Source organism: Ptychodera flava, chromosome 2, assembly GCF_041260155.1.
Source record: "Ptychodera flava strain L36383 chromosome 2, AS_Pfla_20210202, whole genome shotgun sequence".
Taxonomy (NCBI): Eukaryota; Metazoa; Hemichordata; class Enteropneusta; family Ptychoderidae; genus Ptychodera; species Ptychodera flava.
Genome location: NC_091929.1, coordinates 30,317,814 through 30,336,874, shown reverse-complemented (window position 1 = coordinate 30,336,874; position 19,061 = coordinate 30,317,814). Strand labels below are relative to the sequence as shown.

The following is a 19,061-nucleotide window of genomic DNA, read 5'->3' as shown; positions in this document are numbered from 1 at the left end:
TTAAAGACTTCCTAAATAGAACTTTCACCTTCAAGACTCCCTAAGTTACACTTTCAGCTTTATGATTCCCCAAGTAGGACTTCAAATTAAAGACTTCCTAAATAGAACTTTCAGCTTCAAGACTCCCCACGTAGAACTTCAAATTAAAGACTTCCTAAATAGAACTTTCAGCTTCAAGACTCCCTAAGTAACACTTTCAGCTTCAAGACTGAGCCCCCAAGTAGGACTTCAAATTAAAGATTTCCTAAATAGAACTTTCAGCTTCAAGACTCCCCAAGTAGAACTTCAAATTAAAGACTTTCTAAATAGAACTTTCAGCTTCAAGACTCCCAGAGTATAACTTCAAATTAAAGACTTCCTAAATAGAACTTTCAGCTTCAAGACTCCCTAAGTTACACTTTCAGCTTCATGACTCCCAAAGTATAACTTCAAATTAAAGACTTCCTAAATAGAACTTTCAGCTTCAAGACTCCCCAAGTAGAACTTCAAATTCAATGACTTTCTAAGACGATGCTGAAGTTATTTTCGTATTCGTTTTCGTATTCGTTTTCGTATTCGTATTCGTATTCGTATTGGAGTCACTGACAAAATTTTTTATTTTTAGTCCAAATTTCGTACGTATTATATAAAAGTTCTGTCTTTACAGAACTTAATGTGCTTTTTATATGACAATATATCAATACTTCAATATTTTAGAATGTAAGTTGAAAAAGATCCAATCTTTTTAGGCCCTAGATTGAAAGATATCGTTGCTATAATTAGAGGAGAGATTTTAAAAACAAACGGCCAGTACACAGGCACTCCTTAGCTGGGTAGTCTGTTGAATAAATCGATTTTCGGTTCGATCTATCGATCCCGTAGTCCATATGCGCGCCATTGTAACCAAAATACTCACTAGGTTACAGTGGCGGGCATACTGACCACGGGATCGATAGATCGAGCCGAAAATCGATCTATTTAGCAAACTACCAAGCTATTAGCGCCTGTGGGCCAGTAGTAGTCTTTGGAGGAAAGATTTTTTAAACAAACATCATTTTCGTATTCGTATTCGTATTCGTTTTCGTATTAACTTTATCACAACAACCAACTTCGACATTCTGTTGACATCATTAGTATCGATAATGGAAATTTAGCTGACCCGCCCAATTTGACGAGTTGTAAACTTAAAAGGTAATTTTCTTGTTTTAAACTGATATCTCTGAGAAAGTGATCGTCATAACGACAGTGAATGCAGGGCTCAACGTTATCGCATGCCCCTAAGTCGATGACATGCTATATTTAGACTGCTGTCGCAAAGAAAATATCATCTCATATGATGTGGGAAAGCGTCATAAAAGAAAACGAGATGAATAAAATGGTATCATAGGCCTATGTCCCGATCGGTACATTTGTTTCCCTAATAAAGATTAAATTAATGTGTGAGCTGTTGTCAGAGTCTTTATTTCAGTAGGCCTACGGCCCATCTCTTTTTCTTTCCTTGCGTTTGCGTCAACTGTCATTGCCAGAACATGTTGATCAACTTGCGTTATGATAAGATACACCAGAATGCATGGAAATTAATTTGTATCGCGAAATATCGAGAAATACCTGTATTCTATGATAAATAGACTTCAGCTAGTCTTGTAGCTGTCGCAACTGGCTCGATCGGTTTCCGTCATTTGTTACTGTGCGATCCAGTTTTAGTGTTACGCAGTTTGCCCCGCTCTACAACTCCCTTCTGCAGGTCACTCCAAAACTTTCAGCAGTACTATTTTGGGGGACCAATTAAGCCGCTAGCCGTAGATAGCTCCTTTTTTCACAAAAACTCTGAATAGAAATGCAGCAACTATCAACTTTCGATAGATATTTTGAAGGCAAGAGAACAAAACTCAAACGTATTATGCGCATTTAATCCTAGCTGTGATATCGCAGCGGTACTTGTGGCGTGTATCGAACTCGCTCGGGTCATTGAGGTCATCGCCATAGTCCCATCCATGGTCTGTTCTCTACTACCTCCATGGTTCTACATAATTGCAGTCGCTACCCGGCAGATTTGCCATGATATTTCAACAAAGTTGCTAGCTATTTAGATCTAGCTGAAAACAAAAACCTTTATGAAACAGGATAATCCAGTCCAAGCTTGATGAAATCGATGCTTTGATCTGCTTTCCAAGGGACGATTTCCGGAAATGGTCTAGCCGGTCACATGCCACTAACGCAAATATTCATTACGCACGTGAACGCATGAAACATGTTGCAGTTACTGGTTGCTTGTTTTCCTTTCCTTGTCAGCTATATTTTGATGACATTTTATGCTGGGATTATGATTGGTTCATTTGAAATGATGTGACAGCACTAAAACTGCTTCTGATACTTGATTGGATTGTAGTAAAATTTATCATTAAATTCATGGGATATTTTGACAGATCATTCAAGATAACATCAGCAGACACATTGGCAGCGCTGTACAGAGAGAGAACGCGCTCAAACCTTTGAGTAACTCCGCTCAACGGCTATGCTTATTCAATGCGTATTTTGGGGTCGTGGCCTTTCAGGACAATGCTCCGTGAACACTGAGCGAATATATGTTGTATTTGATCACGTATACGGTATGGAGAAATGTCTTGAAAAAAATTCAGTCGCAATCTCATAAAATTTGCTCGCCTATGCGACTGAAAATGGTCGCTACTTTGAGCCCTGATTGAATGTAATACATGAATTATCGGTCGGTCCGGTTTTATGTATAATATTGCTCACATCTTTACTCTGAAAGATAAACTACCTATTGTCATTGATTTCTGTTACTTTCTCCCCTGTAGCAGCACGTACAACTTGTCGTAACTTGCAATTTTGTAATTTTTGCCTTACCGCACTCCCTGAGTTTCGTAAAGTATTGTATTGTATTGTTATTATAATTTATTTCAGGTCTACGTAGAGCCATATCAAAATCAAGTAAAATACTTGAAATACAAATTGTAAATGGATATGATCATTCTAAAGTGAGTCCAAAAGGATGACCGGATATAACAGTTTTCACATTTTTTTATTCAGATGGTTGTCCTAGACAAGTCCCCCGTTCATCATAGATTTCAACAGTCTTGCAGCGCCTCACAAAAATCTTGCCCTCCCCGCAAAACAATGGTACAGTCCAGGGCAGCTCCTTTGCATCCGCCTCACGAGTCCCATTACTTGGCACTGACCACCTGATTTCGGGGTGCATCCAGCTGCCCGGTCAAGAGACATTGGCAAGCGAAGATGCTGCCTTACCAGATCCCAACCGATTTTAAGTATTTTTTTCAAATAAAATGAAGTGAACAAAATTCTTTAAAATCCACAAATGCAATTTATGTAAATTTAACCAAATTGGCAGATGAAATTACGAATCAAATTATCACAATATTTAAACCTCAGTAAATATCGTATATTGCACGTTTCATACCTGAAACCTGGACTAAAAATAACAATTTCTGTCAGTGACTCCAATACGAATACGAATACGAATACGAAAACGAATACGAAAACGAATACGAAATAACTTCAGCATCGTCTAAACGAACTTTCAGCTTCAAGACTCCCTAAGTAACACTTGCAGCTTCAAGATTCCCCAAGTAGAACTTCAAATTAAAGACTTCCTAAATAGAACTTTCAGCTTCAAGACTCCCCAAGTAGAACTTCAAATTAAAGACTTCCTAAATAGAACTTTCAGCTTCAAGACTCCCCAAGTAGAACTTCAAATTAAAGACTTTCTAAATAGAACTTTCAGCTTCAAGACTCCCCAAGTAGAACTTCAAATTAAAGACTTCCTAAATAGAACTTTCAGCTTCAAGACTCCCTAAGTTACACTTTCAGCTTCATGACTCCCAAAGTATAACTTCAAACTCAAGACTTCCTAAATAGAACTTTCAGCTTCAAGACTCCCTATGTAACACTTTCAGTTTCAAGACTCCCCAAGTATAACTTCAAATTCAAGACTCCCTAAGTAGAACTTTCAGGTTCAATGACTTTCTAAGTATATCTTTCAGCTTCAAGGCTCCCTAAGTATAACTTGGTGGTACGGCTATTCCTCAGACAGGCGGATATCACTCGTCTACTATCTATGGTTGTTCCAATATGACGTCAAAAAACCACAGAGACACAAGTTTAATCAGTGCTAATGAAATATTTATTCGAAAGATGGCGAACAAACACCAACACAGATCATTTGAAAATTTTCAGAAAGGCTTTCAAAAATCATTTAAAACTTGATGGGGCAGGAGGGGCGTCATTGTAAATATACACATGCTAGATGAAAAGAGAAAAGTCTGGTACACCCATGTCTCAAATGTTAAGTAACTGTTGAAATCCGCAAAAATTTTACATCAAGAATTTGTGTAAAAGAACTACTTGAACAATTATCTATGATTTGATGACTGCCTATTACTAGCCACAATTGGAATTAGTGCTATTTGTAAAGACATACTCTAGACTTGACCTGAAATTAACTCTTGTAAGGCAAATCCCTGGTAAATGTAATATCTGGGTCAAATTGAAATTACATAAAATGTAGGAAAAGAGAAAAAACTTGTCCAGGAAACGCTTTCACAATACACCTTAGTTTGCAATGATTCAAATAGACAATATTCTAACGTAAATTAATCCAAGGCTGGGGTCATGTTGCTAACAGAAACAACACAGAATCTTCATTTCTTTCATACACAACAAAAAGGAAATTACTGGTGTGTTTCTCATTCTTGGTCTTTTACAAAAATCTGGTGACACTGTTTTTTCATTTTTTGTTGCATTTTGATCTCACAAAATTCAACTAATGACATGCAAACAAGAAAACAGGATAGTTCATAGCAGCAGCAGTTCTGACAAACAACAAAAAAATTTTCACTATTCAGAACTTGACAATTTGTAAGTTATATTTTAAACGTATTAATTTTTTCTACCCAGCAAAGGACACCATAAATTTTTTCAAAAATTTTCATGTGAATGCAGAAAAATTGCTGTCACAGCAGGATTAGACTGACACAAACCAAGATGAGAAACAAACCTCTAGTTTCTTTTAGGCTGAAGTAGAGAATCGTATTTTTGATTCTGTTTTGTAAGACAGAGCAAAACCTTGCATTTTCCAAGTCTATTTCATACCTTGGTACAACCACTTTATGTTTCACTGATTCAAATGCTTGTTTAAGTATAGCCGACCTTTAAAAACTACTCTATTTAGATCTGAAACAATGGAAACAAATACTTCTGAAAACTATATATTCAATAAATATGCGCATTATTTACATACAAAGAAGTTTTATTTGCAAGAAACCACCCAGCAGCACTACTTTTTTACTCCATATACCTGTATAGTTGACATGAGCAAATTAAAGAAATCTTGAACTAGAGTTAAATTTCATTGCTGCTAGAATTCTGCATATTTTCAGGATGTTTGTGATCCAAAGGATAAGAGATTTTTGATTTGCTGGAATTTTCCCTGGCAATTGTGCTATGCGCATCATATAATTGTTACTACTGTTTACTGAACATGCTCAGAGACAAGGTGTGAAACGTTTGTTACTTGATTATTCGTCTTTGCTTTGTACAAGAAGCCCTTGAAAAGCAATGTGTCAGTCTGAAGATTCAAATATCAGTGTGGCCCATGAAATCTTGTTTTGTTTTTTCATTCTTGTACCTCACAATGAACTATCACACACTTTGCCTGCATCTCACCTTTGAGGGCAGTATATTTTCACTATTTGCTAAATAGTTTCATTTTCGTCTCCAAACATCGTGTTGAAATTGCCAAAATGTGTGTTATGCTAAATACTCTTGTTGACAATTATACTTTAGTCTGGTTTAGAACGCCCAGGATAGTTTTGCAGCCATGTAAAATCACGCTGCAGGTTATACACATTGTCTTTGAAAGTCTAATACTGTGTAATTTTGACATACTTTAGGGAGACAAACTGATTTTATGGAGCAAAAGTATTCCAAAATTTTTTTCAAAAGATAGAGCTATTGTCCGATTAAATGATGTATTTAAGTATGTTTCAAAAAGGAAACGAGACGTTTAGAAGCATGAGGAGTACTTTGTAGGAAATGAAGCTGTACGTTTGATAGTTGTGTCACCCAAGGTCAATCTCAAGTTCAAAACTGTCCGGAACAAAATTGTGTTTTCATTTGTGTGCTCTCTTCAGAAAAGGAGCTTCAAGCAACAGCATCCAACAAGAGAATCTCCATCATCATGCACGAGGAACACTTCTTTATAAAATAAATCTTGACTCTTAGAAATTATGTTCTTGTTCTGCATGGTTGTCCAGGTGTCTTGACAAGGACAATAAACACAACAAATTTGCATGATTAGGGCCAATTTACCTGGTCTATTTTGAGAAATAACCAATAAAGAGAAGTTCAAGATCAACTCTTCAAAAAAAAGGTGAGAAAAATAAAATATGAAGCAGATTTTGTTCAAAGCTGGTATTTATTTTATACTAACTACACGATTAGTGGCATGGCGTACGCAATACCTGTACATGTTATAGTAATGCAGTGTTTTGAAGCAGCTATGGGAGGTGGAAGCACAGAATTCATAAAAAAGGCAAAGTCACTGTCATGGACATTCATCTTGACTCATTTGAGAATTTTAACCTGAAGGGCTCTGGGCCCATCTTCCGTATGGTATTATTCAGTGCTTGTCTGGGGGTGCCTTTCATAATGATAAATACAAATATACCCCTTAAGATGGTGTTGGATTGCACTGCAGCTAAGCAAGGGCCCAGTGCAACTTCTTCAGTCATGTAATATTGTGTTTGTCAGAAACTTGATACACGCTGAAAGATCGGTCTCCAACATATACACTGTAGCTTGAACTTTGTTTACAAACGGAACGTGTAAAGACCAAAAATACAATTTCCTATCTGCCAGGGATGTAGTTTAATGAAGACAACTATGGAATCACAAACTGCAGACCTCCACCCATCATATAGTGAATTTTTTATTCACATTTGTATCACCCAAGATCAATGCCATTAACTCTTTGAGTGCTGTAATTTTTCCCACCCAAATTTTACTGCCACATTTTGCCAATTTTTATGAATTTTTCTGAAATTTTTTGATAATTTTGGACCAAATGGACATCATATTTCATTGGCTACAGTTTCTTATCAAAACTTTTGCAAAAATCTGAGGAAAATTGACTAGGGTATATTTTGTAGAGGGGAGAAAAATTGCCGTTGACGCTCAAAGGGTTAATAAGGTAGTATGAATACTAGTACCTCTAAACTGAAAGATTAAAATTTTTGCTCAAACTTACCTTGAGGAAACTTCAAACCATTCTCTTTCAAGATCAATAATAAAAATCAGGGGTCACAGGGCAAATTTTGGTGCACGAGACACAAATGGCGTAAAATTTACTGATATTTGAAATTCAAAATGGCTGCCATCCCTGTGTAAACTCTATGGAGAAAACTTAAATCTTTTGTTTTCATGAAAATAAGCCACTGAAAACTTCATTTACTCTACATAGCTCTAGAATGAGTGTATGCACACACGCAGCATATCGGCAAAGCACTCTAAAAATTTGAGCGTCTGAATATCGGTCCCCGAAGTATATTCTACATTAAATTAATGGTTGGTTTTGAAAAGGTATTTCATGACACAGAAAAAAAAACACCATAATGAGTGATTTTGTTTCCGATAAAAAGACATTTAAAAAATTCTGACCTAAAAATCCAGTAAATGAGTGACTTTTGAGTGATATACAAGTCTGAGCGCCTCGTAAAAGGACAGGGACAATAGTACAATATTTGACAAGATACAGATGCGTGGTCAAGTAAAGATGAAGTTATAAACGTCTCAAAAAGTGAGACTAGTTATAAACTTTCTGCTTTGTCTTTTGACATCCCTAGATAACTGTAATATGATAATGTAATAATTTTTTTCCCCCTATTTTTCTTTTTTACATCAACTGCAGTTTCTTGTTCTACTCCCCCAAAGTATGTTGAGCAGACACTGTGTGTTGAGCATGTCAACTCGGCCAGTACTTGTGTAAACTGCATCACTATTGTCAAGTGAATTCTGGTCCTCGAACAGAATTCAAATGTAAACAAAAACAGTACTAGTGCATTCTACACATTTAGACGGTGTGTTGACAAACTAAATAACTGGTGTTTCAACACGGCTTACTTGAGTAGAACAAGAACTTGACATACAAAACAAAAATAGTGAAAAATCATCATAGGTTACAGCTACTGGCCCCTGAAAAAATCATATACACATTTTGATTGCAACGTAAGCATATAGAAACTCACCTCAACTCAACAGTAGGTATATTCTGTGGTTGTTTTACTAGACTACTATATAAATGGTGAAATAGCCCAGACACTATTTTTATGTAAATAAACGGGATTCTTTCATGTGAAGTTAAATTGTTTCAGGTATTTTGACACACAAAATATGGTGTAACTGACTGGTTTAGTGTATAAAAAGAGGCCTTCTAAACAAAGACTGCATATTTTGATTTTGATGTTAGAGGATAAATGTTTTTTCATTATATAAATTTCAAATTTTTCCATCGCTATATTCCTGATGTGGTGCTTCAAGGCCCTGCATCAGTGAGAAAAGAGTTTTCTGTTTCACTTGATATGAATATTCATAACTTTTGAGCATGGCATGCATAACATTAAATACCATAACAGATGTACGAGAAATCACGTGAGCGTTGTCTGAAGGCGTTTACGGATGCTATAAGACTGTCATTTGCATTTAGGAATAATGTGGTACACTGGCGGGCATCTTACATTCTCGAGGCAAGACGTACATATCATCAAATCAAAGTTGATGTAAAAATGGCATTCTAGGAAAAGGATTTTGATAGTTCCTCGACATTTGATTGGCTGTATCGCTGTATTGAAAGGTCAAAGGTTGATTTAATGATTGACAGATGCTAGACTATGACATCATTAGAATAATTTCCATAATTTGTTTATCGTAATCACTGTATTATTGCAATTTTTTTGACATATTCTCATCACACAAAAAAAGTAAAATAGTTCTGTATGCACAAAAATTTTGAACGAATGTTCTGAGTTTACCGTATATACTGCTTGTACAGAACTCATAAACAATGAAATTAATTAAAACAGATCACATTTGATTATCAAAGCATGTGACCTCACCTGAAACCTGATTGGGCAATAAAACATCATGTGACCTCATCCGAAAAAGCTGATTGGGCAGCAAAATATGCAAGTAAGCTCTCAAGAAAGCTTGAACTGATAGGCCTTCAATTAATGTTTTGGATTTCTAGTAAATTACGACTATACACACCTGACAAATAGCTTGCTTATATAAAGTCGGATGACTCTCAAATACCACATAAATAGCAGTAAATGAAATCAAAATATGAAGACTGATATTGTCACTTCTATTGAATAAATTAGAGTAAACTTTCTTTTTCTTATATACCACATCCTACCATAAAGACGATAATCTGCAAATATAGTTGAAATACGTTTACAGCACAAGTTTCTTTTTGTCACTTAAATATATACATACTTTCCGTAATACTCTGCTATATATATCATCAGATACAATAATACAATTTCACAAAGTCTATATGATGTAAAAGGTTAAAATTTTCGTAATACCCTCATTTGCCGCGCACCAGCACAGAATCAAATCCACCCACCGTAAAGGGAAATGGTATCAAACCACCACACACTAGTGACCACCCCTCTTCCGCTATATATTGGTATGGTTCACCCATTGAAAGTCAACTGGTTTCAACCATAGAGCAAGGTTCTAAGGGTAGGTACGTAGTTAGAAAGACAGCAGTAATATCGTATCTCAACTATTCTTTTAAAACAATACTTTATAATATCATCAGAATTTATTTTAAACCATGGTTCTTTTGAAAAAATGTAATGCAAGATTTTTTTTTTCTTTTTTAGACTCTTAGGTTTAAGAAAAAAATTTCGATTTTCTGGAGAAGAGAGAAATTCTCTGACATTTCAGTACAGATGTACAAAGACTGTGATAGTCTGCTAACCTTTTACAGTGATATGTAACTACATATAGAGTTTCTTTGCGTAGGTTCCAAACTTGAGATACTTGACTGGAAATCCGTTCATGGTTTCTCTCGTTTGCTATAGATAAGAATCGATTTATGTGAATCCAAAACCAAGGCATTGTGTGTCTCTCTTCAAACTGTGCATTATCTGTTGCTTCCCAGTCAACCGACGTTTTCTTCATGACTCGGATGTATCATACTTTTGTGTATGTTCCGTTGCTATACAGCTGTCTCTTGGTCTTCAGACACTATGAGTTGATAGTGTTCCTTGCCTGTCGTGGTGAAAAAAACATCAAATTTTTATACAACTGGATTGGTGAATGGTTCGGAAGACGCAAATTAATATAGTTCATCTGAGAAATAGCCTATATCTATAGTGGTTGCATTGAACCATTGTCAATACTGCAACTAGACATACTGTCTTGATGGAAGAGTAAAGTGTTGTTTTAACCATGTCTGACCTCCTTCCAGACAGTTTTTCAACTTTTGCAGAGTTAATTTGTCTCTTGTTGACGATAATTACGCCTGACAGTGTTGGCAACTTAGACAGTATGTCTAGTTCCCATATTGCCAAAGTCACTTGGAAAAAGCAGACTCACTCTAATGATTTTTTTCTCTTTCATTTTATTTTATATGTCAATAGGAGGTTCTGCTACTCTCAAAAGCATATTGAAACACCTACTATTTTGCTTGTCAACACTGTCTATACATGTTAAAGGTATACAGTCACCTGTAATCCAAATATGCCCATATATGGTCAAAGGGGCGTTTCTCGGTAGTCAAAATGCCCATGTGAGGGCGCTGTTTTTAAAAAGCGGCCATCCGCTCAAAATCTGTGATTGGTTAGATTTTCTCTCTCCATGGTAACTGTGGTAAAATTGGAACAGGTGACAGTATATCTTTAAATGCCCTATTGTTGTTCAGGTATTTGAATTCCAGTCTGGACTAAAATTCACTTGTCAGCAATACCAATGCAGTCTGCACATGTACAGGCTGAGTTGACAAGCTGAATACTGATTTTCTATCTTAACTTGTTATGGGAGTAGGACAAGAAACTGTATTTGACATTCAAACCGAAATAGTGACAAACATCATCAAAATTAAAGCTACTGGACCCTTAAATTCCAAAACTTACTTTCAAGGAATGCAGCGAGTTCATTGTCGTCGGCTTTCAAGGCCTGTAGTCTGGGCGTGTTGCCTTGGTAATCGGTTTTTGTGAGGGATGCTCCTGCTGCCACCAGCATACGACAGATAGTTCGGCGTTGATACCACGCTGCCTTGTGCAGCGCTGTTTGACACTTCTCCCGATCTACCAAGTCAAGCAACGACTTGTCACCTGTCACAGAAACAGAATAAAATGCACGACAATTAGTGGCCAAGGATGATTAAAACACAATCATGATGAATTAATTCCCTTACTAAGAGTGTTCTATTGACTTCTATAGAATTCTATGGAATCTTGTTTTGTATAGAATTCTACATAAGTTTATAGAGTCTTGGCCCCGTTTCTATATAAAAACAAGATTCCATAGAGTTCTATATAAATGGAGCCAAAATTCTATAAACTTCTATAGCATTTCTACAGATATCTATAAAATAACTATACACTGTAGAACTCCATAGAATTCTACAGTCTTTTTCATAAGGGTTGTATTGGGGATGGGATGGGATAGGATGGGGATGGGGTTAGCTGTATTTCTATTATTGTTCACAAATTTGACAAAAGCAATAGTCACACCATGTATGTCTGTGGTACTCAATCACTGCTCAGATTTTCTTTTGGAATAGTTTGTTGTTCAAGATCTTGTCCGCAATTTAAACTTCAAGCAACCTCTCTCATTGGTTCTTGAGCTTGGATGAAGTTCATATCACAATTTAATCATTGGAATTGCTCAGTTCAAGACCTATACACAGGTGAGAGGGAGAGGCAATAAGAGGAGGAAGGGGGGTTTGACAAACAATGGGTTTCATTTGTCATCATGTGCTTTAACCCTTTGAGTGCTGTAATTGTTCCCATCAAAATTTTAGTCAACATTTTTACCAATTTTTATGAATTTTTCTGTAATTTTTTGATAATTTTGGACAAAATGGACACCACATTTCATTGGCTACAATTTGTTATCAAAATTTTGACAAAATCTGAAATAAATTGACTGAAGTATATTTTCTAAAGGTGACAAAAATTGACTTTGTCGCTCGAAGGGTTAATTACCTTCTATCTGTTGCTGCTCCACCAGTTGAGTGGATGCTGTATGTTGTGGGTTCGAACCTGATTAAAAACACTGTATATTCATAGCCACAAAGTTACTGTTTGTATGTATGATACAGAATGAGGCTGGGTTGGATTTTCACACTTCAAAATTTTCGTTTAGGGGGAGGGGGGGGTTGGCCAAATACACTTAGTTTTGTTTACCGTGCGCATGCTTTAATTATCCACGACCCCTAAAGATGTCCTGTTATGGTACAAAAACTTACTTTTGACTAAACCTTTGTCATTAATGGGTAAAAAATCTACAAAAACATAGCAATTTTCAGAATATTGTGTTGAGTAAAACGATCAATGTACACTCACAATTTTCTATGATATACTTGACTATCTCCTTATGACCAAATCTAGCAGCATGGTGCAAGGCTGTCATTCCATGTTGGTCCATGGCAAAAAGGCTGGCTCCATTCAGATGAAACTCAATAAACTTTTGACTGTCTCCTCGTTTGGACGTGTCAATCAGCACTGGAATAAATTCAAGCATGTATGGTTGTGTAGTACCATTGTGTTGAACCCTTTCTGCTGTCTTTTACTGTTTATCTGTCTAGCTCGGTCTCTGTCTATCTGTCTCTGTCTGTATGTCTCTTTTCTGTCTCTATGTCTCTGTTGCTCTTTTCTATTTTCCATCTGTCTCTCATTCCATTATACAGGTTTTTAACAGTCTCACAAATTTTGTCCAAATTCAAAACAAGTTGCTGAACAAATTTCTCAAGTAAAATGTGAAATCTGTCAAAAATATTCTTTAAATTCAGTTATACAAGAGATTTGTCAATAACCCTTACAAAAGAAAGACATCCTGATTTTTCAGTTTTGTATCAGCTATATTATAAAGTCATGACTGCAATTTGTAGTCATGTGATCACTGTCTGTTTACTGGACTGGTATAAGGAGACAAATGCAAATTATTCCTTTGTTAGAATCACGTGATCAAATTAGATCAATTTGATTGGACTGCTGTTATTACAAGGCAATGTTGATTACTATAATAAATTTCAATATTGAACACCAAAATTAAAAGATATTATTGGAAGGCTTCAGTCACATGACAGGCATGAAGCTTCTTGATTGGTTAAGATGCTTACTCTTATCATTAGGATTTAGATGTGCTGTGTCAGAAACCCCTGTTGGTGTTGAGACTTCTCTTCTTGGCGTCACAGGAGATGCAAGTAATGAGGGCTCACTTCCACTGCAACGTAAAATGCAAAGATTGGATCAATGGGTCGATGGTAACATAATGTAACTTTATGAAAGGACATAGCTGCTTGGATATTTGAAAACAATTTGTTTGAGGCCACGAATCTTCTTTCAATCATAATTATATTATTTTTAAATCGAGGTCATATATGTGTCAGAGTACCTTTTGAAGATTATTTTACAAATTGCTACAATATAAAATTTGTGTGTCGTATTACCATGATCTTCAAATGCAGATTTTTAAGTTTATTAATCATACATGACCAGCAGTCAAATAAATCATGTGATCTCTTTCAACCAATCAGTAAACTGAACACTGTGTATGTATGAATGAACTTTCTTTTTGTGGAAGTCCTCTTGATCACCAAATACTACAAATCGTGAAATTGTTGTTGGAAAACAATATAAAATGATATGTCAAGGACATATCTTATCAATACTTGAAGAGAGTGTGAACCTGACACCCTGTTTGGTCCCATGATTGATAAATGGAAATCTTGCTATAGGTCAGAAAAGTTAAGGCAGTATGTGGCTTGGAATTGAAAGACTTAAATTTTCCCTCAAAACATTTGAAAGTTCAAATATCTGTACCTGAGGCACATTCTACTGAAAGACATTGCTCAGGTAGAGGATAGCAGAGTATCAGGGATTCAGGTTTAGAATGACATGAAACTATAGACATTTTATAGGAAAGGTTAACGACTGAATCGTAAAACTTGTAAAATTGCTGAAAGCTTCAGTTTACTCTTGAACACATCTTGTGTGGATGTGCATTATTGATGTATTTCTTTCATTTGAATTTAATTTGTTGTTGTTTTTTTCCAGTATCCTTTTGTGATCTTTTATCAGGTTTGGACAAAAATTCCATGAAGGGTAAAGGAGATCATTGAGATGCCTTAAGGTAGAATGCGCCTTACAGACAAATATTCGGACACTCAAATTTCTACAGTTCTTTTCTGCTCTACCACTTGTGGGAACTCACTTTTAAAGCACTTGGAGAAAGAAGTTTCATCGTCTTAGTTTTTCAAAAAATCCAAAATTTTATATCCCCCCTTCCAATAGAGTAAATAAAGGGATGGCGGCCATTTTGAATTCCAAATATTGCAACACGTTGGGTACTTTGTTTCTTTAGTTTCAAACCATGCAAAGTGATCCTGGATTATTATTGTTGATTTTGAAAGAGAATGGTCAAAAGTTTTATTGAGGAAATTTTTAGCAAAAGTTTAAGTCGTTCACTTTTGAGGCACATACTGCCTTAAACAAACAGTCTATGAGACTTATGCTGTAAGAAATAAATAGGTTAGTGTGTAAAAGTTTTCAAAGAAGTTGATTGCTGGAATCGAGAATGATGAGGTAATGATTTGATTCATGCAATTGGTAAATGGAAGGGTGAAATACATTTTGTAAAGCCTACTGCTGATTGGATCATGTTCTAAATGCATGACAGAATTTGGCTTTGATGGGCCAATCAGCAGCAACCTTGTCAAAATGCAAGGCATGGGCAGGGAGGTTGATCTCAAGAGTGGGCTTAGCAAATACAATGGTATCAGTGAAGTCTTAACCCCTGCACCTCCATATTTTGGTTTGTTCCCAATCTTTTAACAAGTCTGTATGTGGGTCTACACACTTTGAAAAGGGGGTGAAAGGGTGGCATTTACCATTTTCTAGCAAAAGAAGAAAGTTTAACGGAATATTACATATCCTGTTTGCAAAGAACACCACTGTTTTATGACTCAATATGGTACACTTGTTCATCAGTTTTGCTGATGGAAATCGCAAGTTCAAAATCATTTCAAGTTTATAACAACCTTTGTCACTCTAAAACATAGGATTTTACCACATCATTGATCATTTAATGTATTTGAAAATGCTCTCACATTGTTTTTCACAAGAAAAACTTAGTACCAATAATTTTCACTTTGTAAATGTAATGTTTTTATCACTTTGTCGTAATTTCTAAGTGTTTGAGCATTACCAACATTTGTAAAACGAGTTGGTTGCTGACGGAAGTCTGTCCAAAGTCTGTGGATGAAGTCATGAGAAAAACACAGAAATTGTCTTTTTGAAGTTGTATTCCACCTGAACATCAACCCTCATTAGTAAATTGCTATAATGCCTGAGCATGAGAGGTTTAAAAAAATTGAATAACAAATATCTCATATACCGGTACTTATATATAGACAGATAAATAAATAAATAAATAAATAATAAATAAATAAATAAATAAATAAATTCTTCCAATAGTTTCATGGAATGAATCCTTAAAGATATAACAGATGATGTTTGGAATACTGGTAAGTCCGATAGGAATCTCTAGTACATGTATACAAGGGGTCAGGAGGAAAGTGGTAACAAACACATGATTGACAGATACACATTGTTAACAGACGGATAATTCACACTTCAAAGTAACGAGCTATCTCTTGACATCGAAAAATTATCTAGAGTTGAAGATTTATGTCTGGTATGAAAAGATACGATCTATGCTTTAAAGTAAAGAGGACAACCTCTGAATGTGTAGTAGGAAGTGACCTTGTGTTCAAAAGTAGATTAGAAATTTTCACCAGGAGTGCTGCATAAAAAAGTGCATCACTGAAGCTGTGCGGTGCTCAACTGTTTTAACTATGTAAATATGGCTGACACACCTGTTTGAGCATATATGGGGATATGCAAATTTGCTGTGACTGCCTAACTTTAGGCTGGTCAACTGAGAAAAATCCACGTCAGACAAGTATTAAAGTTTGAGAGAGCAACAAGTGTGTACACATCCTTCGCAAATTGATTCGTGTTAGAACCTTATGAGAATAGCTAGAAGTCAATAACCCAATCGTGGAAATTTTGAAGACACGACAAGCTGACAAGATGTAAAATATAAACAACAAAACAGTTTAAAAACCTGATCAAGAAAATTCTAGCACAGACATTGTACTGTTGTTCTGATCTTAAATTCATATTTTTTTCCACATTCAAATATCGGTTTGATAAAGCAAAATGTTCAATATATTTAAAAAGCTTGTTTATGTATCAACCGCTGCCGCACCTAGTACCTATAAAAAGTTGCTTACTAATATCCCTTTTTTTCTTCCATACAGTTTTAGTGACCTAGTGATGGCCTGTACTTGACAATGTAAATGTACTTGTACTTGGATTGTGCAAAATCAATAAAAGCTTCAGACTTTTTTATAGATACAGAAAGGCTCGGTGAATGTTTGATTTAAGAATTGAACATTCGTCACTGGTATGCCCAGCTAAGGAGTAAAGGTTGGGTTTTGCAATCGTTGCTCCTCAGATTTCAAGAACAGAATGAATCGGCAGGATGTCAAATATTCTGTATGAGTTGGCGAAAAAATCGGAAACAGTCACCAATTATCAGGTTACTGAGGGTTGCCTTCAGAAACCATTGCTTTTTTCTTGATTTTGCACTTTCCTCGCTCAGTTGCACTGGTCAAAGTTTGACTGGTGACATTAAAATCAGATGTTTAAAAACAAAAATGCCTGCAATTTTGATATCAGTTTGATTGGATGTTGGAATATCTTTTCCTCTATGCCCGATAATGACATCTCGATCATAAAATCGCAGAATGGGGATAGAGTGATCAAAATACAATGGGTAATTTCTGTGAGAAGCAGGAAGGGCAACGCTACAACTACTTATGGTGAAGGAGAAGGTACTAGTAAGACATGCATGGATTTGAAAAATGTAGAAATTTGAAATATTGGGAGTTAGGCCTCCTGATTGCTATACCACAGAAAGTACTTGAGCTTAGATTTATACTGGTGCGATACAGTTGATTACAGGCAAAGTGAAGGTCAATTTTTTCTTCAATATCACAAATCTATGAGTGATACAGAGCACCCTGGAGAGATTTTTTTTCGGATGATCAAATTTTTACTTAACTTTTCTGGTCCAGTGATTGCAGAAAGTACAGCAATTTATTGCGCAATAAATTTTCAAGAATCGAAATATCTTATCCTACGGTTCAATTTATATTTATTTGTAAGCATGAGGCAGTGCCAGCATTGTTCTTATCACTTCACTTTGCCAAACTGTCTTTCAAAATGTTACCGATCACTTGCAATTTAATGACAGAAACTCATGTTTTGATCACAAAAATGCCATTTCAATCCTTGCTGTATATGTTCTAGAACAAGGGTAAAATTGGCCAGAGAATACTGAATCAAGACTGGCATCATGAAAACCAAATTTGACTAAATTTTTGTGATCATTCCAATTTGGTCTGAAAATATCCAAGCTCAAAGACTCTCTGATGGAAACACCACCTTACTATACCTGTCTGTGTGCGACACCGCACAGTTTATCTGTAATTTATCCGCCGCGGAGAGGGCCAGAGTTATCGGCCTCTCAGTGATTGTTTCCAACAATGCACTTATAACATTGGACAGCATGAACAAGAAAAGATACAAGAGTAGAGAAAAGAAAAAAATTGCCCAGTGTTAACACCCTCCGACTGGACTCACGGCATAGAAAACAACATGAATGTGTACGAAGAAGTCACACTCTGCATCTGTCCATTTAGACTGATTTTTCCTGTCTTGATGACAAACTCAAGCAGATTTACAAGTACACAAGGTGAATTACTAATTCAGAGTGGAAAATCGAATGTGCATATTAAATAGGTTGCCTCCATTACCGACAATATGCCTTATATGGAATAATACAAATGCATTCAGAATCTGACTGTCAAAAGATTTTACAGCAAATGCTTTTCACAATAGGAGGATACTTGTGACGACATTAGTATGGCTAATTCTTGAGTCAGGACGTTTGCATTACTTGGCCACAAGATGGCGCCCTTAGGCATTACATGACTGAACACCATGGTATATCATTGTACCCATGGCCTTTAAACAAGTTGAGCAGTCATTCACATTCACAGACAGTGACTTTGATAAATAATTTAAAGCGACAAAATAAGGCAAGCAATCTTTCATGAAGGCAGGAGATCAAGCTAAGGCAAACGATGTGAACTTCGTGAAAGCAAAGAAGAGCCTGCATGTTTATTGACATTGTCTGCAGGGATGCAAAATGTGCAACCTCTGTCCACAAGGTTTTTGTTCCAATTCAGAGAGTCCACCATCAATAACATCAAATTACACTGGAAGAAGACCAAAAGACCCACTTTAGGGAGCAAAATGGTGAGAAATTGCAAGATCACATTATTGAAATCTATATTTACCTTGCTGCGCTATTCCCGAACGGCCTTGCTATGCCGGCGTTCTCTGCAGCTGCATCGTTATTAAGTATATCAGGCATAGTGTCTTGGACAGTAGTGTTGGAAGGAATAGTGAGTTCGGGGTCAAGTACGTAGAGATCGTCAGATGAGATATCTGTGATGTAGTGCAAATGCTCCTGTGATCTGTCGACTCTGAAAAACCTGTCAGCTGTGGTTGCTAGAAAAAAAATAGAAGTACGTAAGTGAGATTTTCTGTATTGATGCGTGAAATAGCTACAAAAGTAACAAGACAAGAAGATCATTGTTGTCAACAGGTCATTTTCATGACCGTAACATGTTCATGCATCCTGACATTTTTTGTGGGATACGGTACTGAAATTCATCA

At 36.0% G+C, this 19,061-nt stretch overlaps 1 protein-coding gene across 15 annotated transcripts in view; it reads right to left on the bottom strand.

Annotated features, from left to right (window-relative positions):
* Positions 1–4,118: 4,118 nt before the first annotated feature.
* LOC139118772 (diacylglycerol kinase zeta-like) overlaps positions 4,119–19,061 on the bottom strand; it is a 182,828-nt gene continuing 167,885 nt past the window's right edge. For 7 of the 15 annotated variants that reach the window (XM_070682235.1, XM_070682308.1, XM_070682317.1 and 4 more), the window contains 6 exons: positions 18,680–18,893; positions 17,773–17,868; positions 13,370–13,473; positions 12,594–12,752; positions 11,157–11,357; positions 6,415–10,293 (listed from right to left, as the gene is read on the bottom strand). In XM_070682235.1, the coding sequence (XP_070538336.1) occupies positions 10,241–10,293; positions 11,157–11,357; positions 12,594–12,752; positions 13,370–13,473; positions 17,773–17,868; positions 18,680–18,893 (827 nt within the window). In that variant the 3' untranslated portion in view covers positions 6,415–10,240. Of the gene's footprint in view, positions 10,294–11,156; positions 11,358–12,593; positions 12,753–13,369; positions 13,474–17,772; positions 17,869–18,679; positions 18,894–19,061 lie in introns of all 15 variants that reach the window. The other 8 variants (XM_070682277.1, XM_070682291.1, XM_070682285.1 and 5 more) reach the window with 2 other exon arrangements.